At 64.7% G+C, this 6000-nt stretch overlaps 1 protein-coding gene across 1 annotated transcript in view; it reads right to left on the minus strand.

Annotated features, from left to right (window-relative positions):
* Positions 1-5596, minus strand: part of KSR2 (kinase suppressor of ras 2) — a 78856-nt gene extending 73260 nt beyond the window's left edge. The window contains exons 1-3 of the mRNA XM_026088357.1: positions 5501-5596; positions 3568-3708; positions 2814-2964 (exon numbers count right to left, since the gene is read on the minus strand). Coding sequence (XP_025944142.1) covers positions 2814-2964; positions 3568-3708; positions 5501-5596 — 388 coding nt within the window. The remainder of the gene's footprint in view (positions 1-2813; positions 2965-3567; positions 3709-5500) is intronic.
* Positions 5597-6000: the final 404 nt, after the last annotated feature.

Here is a 6000-nt window from a genome sequence, read left to right on the forward strand (position 1 = left end):
GGAGGGATACCTCCTTGGAGCAAACCCGCTGCACCTTTTGCTGCCTAATACCTGCCACGAGGGAAGGCAAGACCTGGCTCTGGAAAGAAGGTGGTGGGAAAAGCCACGGCGACTAGAGGACCATGCTTCCCGCACGTGCCAAGAAGTCCCACCACGGGATGTCTTCTCCAGCGCTGAAGAGGCCCTGAAGCCACCGGGACCAGCACAGAAGAGGGTGACGGCCGAAGGGGGCTCCACGCCACAGGTCGGCACAGCCGGTGTTATCAAGGTGAGAGATGGTGGCAATCAGCCCGCTTGTTTTAAGACTCCAAAGACAGTGACCTGTCCCCAGGTTATGCACAGTTTAAGGTTGGTGTCCATCACCCAGCCCATTCCCTTTCCAGCGGCTTCCCCAGGAAGCACCCGGTGCCAGGGCCAACACCAAGAACAAGTTAAAAGAGCAGCAAGACAGATTTTGTCATGGGAACAGCCTGGGAAAGGCATTGGCACACGCTGAAGAATTTCCTGGGACCTTTCGGAAGCAAGAGGATAAACTCAACTCCTGGAAAAGACCTAACTGAGCTCTGGTTCCCGCTAGCTACCCGGGTCCAAAGCCTGACCACGCCACGTGGTAAAAGATGAAGGCAACCCATCTTCTAAGTAATTTTGGGAAATGGGCACCTTAAAAAAGAAGTAGCGGTGTCCCAGGTGAAGCCACCCCGAGTACCAAATGCTCTTCTGCTGCGTCCTACCCTGTCACCCCGTGGACACATCCCGACGGTGGCCTGGGGGCTCCCGCATCGCACGAGGGCTCCCCCGTCCTCGTCCCACCTCCCGAAGCCCCCGGCTGCCCGGATTCAAGCGGGCGCACGGCGCTGTACGTGCGCGGACAAGGCCCTGCCGCGTCTCTCCGTAGCGATCGGCGGCTCCCGAGGGAGCGGCGCGGCGACAGACGGAGCTAAACGGAGCGATGGGAGAGACGGATGCGCCCGCCACCCAGATCGGAGCGCACGCCTGCCCGCGGGGACCCGCCGGGCCACCGAGCCCCGTCACCTGCCTTGTCACCAATCAAGGGGAGCGGGAGATATTTTAGCATTGCCACCGCATCAAATGCTCCTGCGCGTTTTCCGAAGCACGGCTCCCGCCAAAATGCCGGCATTCCCTTGACCCTTTGCACGACGGGTAGCCAGGAGCAAGCGGAGCGGGCAGGAGGCAGGATGGCCAGGCCGGGAGCAAGCGGAACGGGCAGGAGGCGGGATGCCCGGGCCGGGAGCAAGCAGAGCGGGCAGGAGGCGGGATGGCCAGGCCGGGAGCAAGAGGAGCGGGCAGGAGGCGGGATGGCCAGGCCGGGAGCAAGCGGAGCGGGCAGGAGGCGGGATGCCCGGGCCGGGAGCAAGCGGAGCGGGCAGGAGGCGGGATGCCCAGGCCGGCACTGGCAGCAAAGCAGCATTTGTTTGCAACAGGCTCTAAAAGTCAGAGGTATTTAAACAAGGAGCCGGCGGCGAGGGGCTCCGAGGGGAGCGCTTCTGCAAATATCGGCGAGCATTAGTGAAAATGCCAAAGGGAAGGAGGGCAGGAGCCGGATTGAGGGAGCTCAGCGCGCTGCAGCAAAGGTCAAGCCGGGGCTCAGCCTTTCCCCCCCTCTGCGCCGGCCAAGGAAGGAGAACGGCTGATGCCCGACCTCCCTCCTCCGGCGGCTTCGGCCACGGGGATCCTCTGCCGCTGTCCGGAGATGCCGCTCGGCTCCCAGCCGCCAGCATAGCTCGGCCACGTCTATCCCTCAGGYTTCTATTCCAGCCTGGGGCCGGTCCCGAAGCTTTTCCCGCTGCTTCCTCCATCCTCAGGCAGGAGCCGAGGCGAATCCTCGCTGCTGCTTTTCCACCGCTCGGAGCCGCCGCAGCACAGAGCTCTGCTGCCACCGCCCGGGTGCCGCCGGCCGAGCCGCGCTCCCTCCTCCGCCCGCTTTTCCCACCAGCGGGAGGGAGAAGGACCAAGAGGATTTTTGCACGAGCCCCGACGCTCGTTTTCCTCTGCTTCGGGGGCTTTTTATTTTTGCAGTTGCCCACGTACGTCCCCGACCCCGGGACGAGCATCTCCATCGGCCGCGCTGCTCGTGTCGCAATATTGGAAACGGGGCCGAGCACACGAGTGGGGCCGGCGGCGGAAAAAGGCTCGGCCCGAACGAGGCGCCCCGCTAACGCGCGGGATGGTCGCGGCGCGAAGCCGAAGGGCCGACCTCCGCGCAGAGGCCTCACAAACTCACCGCTGCCTGGAGAAGCGAGCGGCGGCCGGCTTGCCGCCCRGAGCGCCTTGAGCTTCCCGGAGAGCCCCAAGGGCAGCGGTGTGTTACTCCGCCTATGCCAGAGCGACGCTCTGCAGGTTCCTCGGGAAAAACACGCTTTTCCCCCAAGCGGCATGGGATATTTTTCCCTCCAGATCGGCAGGGACCTCCGGCATTGGCAAGCGCAGCCCCGTGCCAGGGTGCCTCCAAAAACTGCCTTTCTCAGGGCTGTTATTTGTACCTGGGCACGGAGCAATACAGCCAAGCTCCCGCTGCAGCTTCTCCCCATGGCTGGGGAACAAATCTGGCTTTTCCCTTCTCCCAAGACCTAGAGCTATTGGCCAAAGTCAGTAATTTAGACCAAAACCGGTCAAGGCGAAAGCCGTTAGCCAGGCAGCACGGTTGCATAAACTCCATTTCCTTAGGAAAGCGGCCCAAAATCATCCAGAAAAAAAAAAACAGCCCCGGGTTGCCCACTGCAACGGGAAGGAGCTGCCGGCTCCACGCGGTTCCCGCGAGCCTGGGGCGCCGGCACCCTCCGGCGCGGCCTCACCTGACTTGTGGACGCTGCGGAGGCAGGAGAGGGAGGCGTTGAGCCGGGCGCACTCCTCGCTGTTGGCCCCGAACTTCTCCACGGTGGCGCAGACCTGGTCGTCGGTCATTTCAAGCAGCTCCTCCAGGCTCAGCTGCCCCGGGGCGATTTCCTAAGGGAGAGCAATAGGAGAGGAGTGAGAACGGAGGAGAGGAAAATAAAGATTCCCCCCCCCCAAAAAAAAAAACCATCATGGAGCATCTGCCTGCAGGTCAGCATCTTGGGGCACGCGGACGCAAGAAAACGCTCCTTCGCGCCACCCTCCTCTGCATCACACCTGACCCAAGCCCTCGTTTCCCACCTCCGTCCCCCGGCACGTGAAACGAGCCTCTGCACAGCTCCAATCTCAGCTTTGCCTCGGGTTTTCCATGGTCTCGGGCACGTCTGCAGCGCAGCTCAACACACGCATCCGGGAGCGCCGTGAAAGCCTTCCCATTGCCCCGGGTGCAAATGGGCACCGGTGGGTTCGTACAGGCTACAGGGGACCTCGAGCCCCGGCTGCTACACAGGGATGCCGGGAACTGCTGCGGCACGGACACYGGGACCCTCCCCGCTCCGGGGGTCGGCACCGCCGAGCCCCCTCCAGCAGCCACGTCCCGTGCYGGGACATTCCCGTGCCTCCCGTCACGGACTCGCGGCATCTTCCCATGCAGCAAAGCAATCCGGGGCCCCGTTCCAGGCTCCCGCCGYGGCTCCGGGCGAGGGGCCACCTCACCTCCATCACCTCCTTGCGGACGTCGACGATGCGGAACCAGTGCAGGAGCTGGGGGAAGCCCTCGAGCTTGGCGTTGCGCTCCTGCAACGCCACCTTCCTCTTGCACGAGAGCTGCCGGCTGAAGTACTTGACCAGCTTGCTCTGCAAGAGAGGGCGAGAGCACCCATGGGAGCCGCCGGCACCCGTCCCCCGCGAGGGCGAGGACCGCGAGCGCCTGCCCCGCCGTTCAGCGGCGCCTCCTGCCCGGCGCCAGCGTGGTGGCTTTGCTCCGCCGGGCGTGAGGACGACGGCAGCACCCAGGGCTCGATGCCTCCTCCCTGGTCCCATAGGAATTCCCAGCACCGGGGGACACGGTCTCCGCTCTCAGGGTGCGGAGCCGGCCGTAACCCCGATGTGCCCTAAGGGAGGGATGCACCTGACTCCCGTGGGAAAGTGGGACCCCTTTGGCATGTGAGCAGGTTTCTGGAGCTGTTGTTCCCCCCATCCCTGGATGCTCCCTCTTTTTCCCAGCTGCCTTCATCTCCAGTGCCGCATGCTTCAGGCTCCATGGTTCTCACCCAGGGGCTGGACCACCCCACCGGTCACGGAAGAGAGGAGCCAGAGGGATAACCCACGCTTCTCTCCCACTTTTCTCCCCCCCCAGCACTTCCCAGGGCCCAGGGCATGGTCTCCCCTTGGATATACCCAAGATTGGGGCACGGAGACCCCCACTAGCCTGAGCATCCCGCATCCGGAGAAGCGGYGGCATCGCGCGGGTCCGAGGCTGGGAACGGGACATTCTCTCCTTGTTCTCTCCCACTGGGAAGTGAGCATCCCGGCGGGGAGCAGCGGGATGCGGATCCCTTCCCAGGGGCTGCCGCTGGCCCACGCGAGCTCAGCCCCGCGCGGAGGACGAAGCGCCCGCCGGAGCCCAAACGAAAGCGGTGCCCAGCGCCCGGCCGCATTTCCACACCACATTCCGCATTTCCAGCGCTCGCTTCCCACCCGGGTAATTCCCCGCCGCCGCTAGCACTAGATGGTGCTGTGCCACCACCCAGCACCGCAACCCCCAAAAATAGATGAGCCCGGAGCAAAACACGCGGCAGCCCGAAATAGAGGGAGCCCCGTGCCCGGGGCAGAGCGGCTCAGCACCCGGCACGGGGCGAGAAACCRCGCCGGCGGCGCTGGGTCCCGCCTGGCGCCCACGTTGGTGAACGCACCGGGTGCACGGCAGCACGAGCCCCGGGGTGCCCAGCACCGTGGCGTCAAGCGACGCGCACGCTCAGCATCCCCCAGCGCCGGTGGCCGGGGGGGCTTTGGGCCGCTCCTACGCGCCTCGACCTCCAAGCAGGGGATTTCTTCGGCGCGGGGAGCGGAGGGTGCCGGCAGCGGGTGCCGCCGTGACGTCCGGCACCCGAGTCCTCCACCCTTCCCCACCCAGCAATACAAAACTCCTGAAAACTGGAGCGGCCAAGTTTGGTTTTTTTTTTTTAAAAAAAGGAAACCACTCTCCTAATGCAGATCATCCGAAGGTTTCGGGATCAGCACAGCCGAAGAGCCCCAAGCAGATGCACCGGGAGCATTTTTTTTTTTGCAAGGTCGGCAACCGAAAAGCACCCACGAGCGGAGGCAGCCGTGGCCGAGGAGCCGCTGGCTCCGGGGGCTCTGCCCAGCCGGGGGGGGCTCCCTCCGCAACCCCCCCCCCAATCCCCAGGCGGTGAGCCGGTGCAAACGAGCCCCCAGGCCCCACGCGGCTAACGAGGCAGGGCCGAGCGCTGCTCGCGGCCGCGCTGGCTCCCGAAACACCCAGGGCCGGATCCCGCGTCGCATCCCAGCGCTGCCTGGGGCCGGGCACCTCTCCCGTGCCTCAGTTTCCCCACTCGTGTAGGGGCAGGGAGCCACCGCTGCAAAAGCCCCACGTGTCGCTGCGAGCGGAGAGGCCCAAATCTCTCACGTTGGAGGACGCGAGCTCTTCCYGGGGCCGAGCTGGGTAATCCAGTTTTTGGCTATTTTTCCAGGGATAGCGTTGGGAAACTTGGGGGTTGCACATGCACGTAGGCACCCTGCCAACCCTGCTGCCTGGGAAGGGGCCGGTCGGTCCCGGGAGCCCCTCGCAGCTCCCAGCTGAGCCCCTTCCTCCCCCACCCCCCAGCCCAGGCTCCCAAGTACTTTCGCTCCTGCTTATTTATAGGTAAATTCCTGGCGCAGCCGGGTGGAAGCTGAATTAGTGCCCAGGCGGCTCCACCTGCCGCTGGCACCGGTTCCCGGAGAGCGGTTTGCAGAGCGGCTCTGCTAAGCCCCGCGGTTGCACCAGTGCCGCTCGCTGCCCCCGGGAATACGGGGGGCTCCGGCCCGGGCAAAAGCACGGAGGAGGACAAACCCGTTAGCAGCTCTCTCCGGGGCTGCGGCACGAGCCCCGTGCCTCAGTTTACCCATCTATTAAAGAGCGGCGAT

This window comes from Apteryx rowi, unplaced genomic scaffold (genome assembly GCF_003343035.1).
Source record: "Apteryx rowi isolate R43461 unplaced genomic scaffold, aptRow1 scaffold_768, whole genome shotgun sequence".
Lineage (NCBI taxonomy): Eukaryota > Metazoa > Chordata > Aves > Apterygiformes > Apterygidae > Apteryx > Apteryx rowi.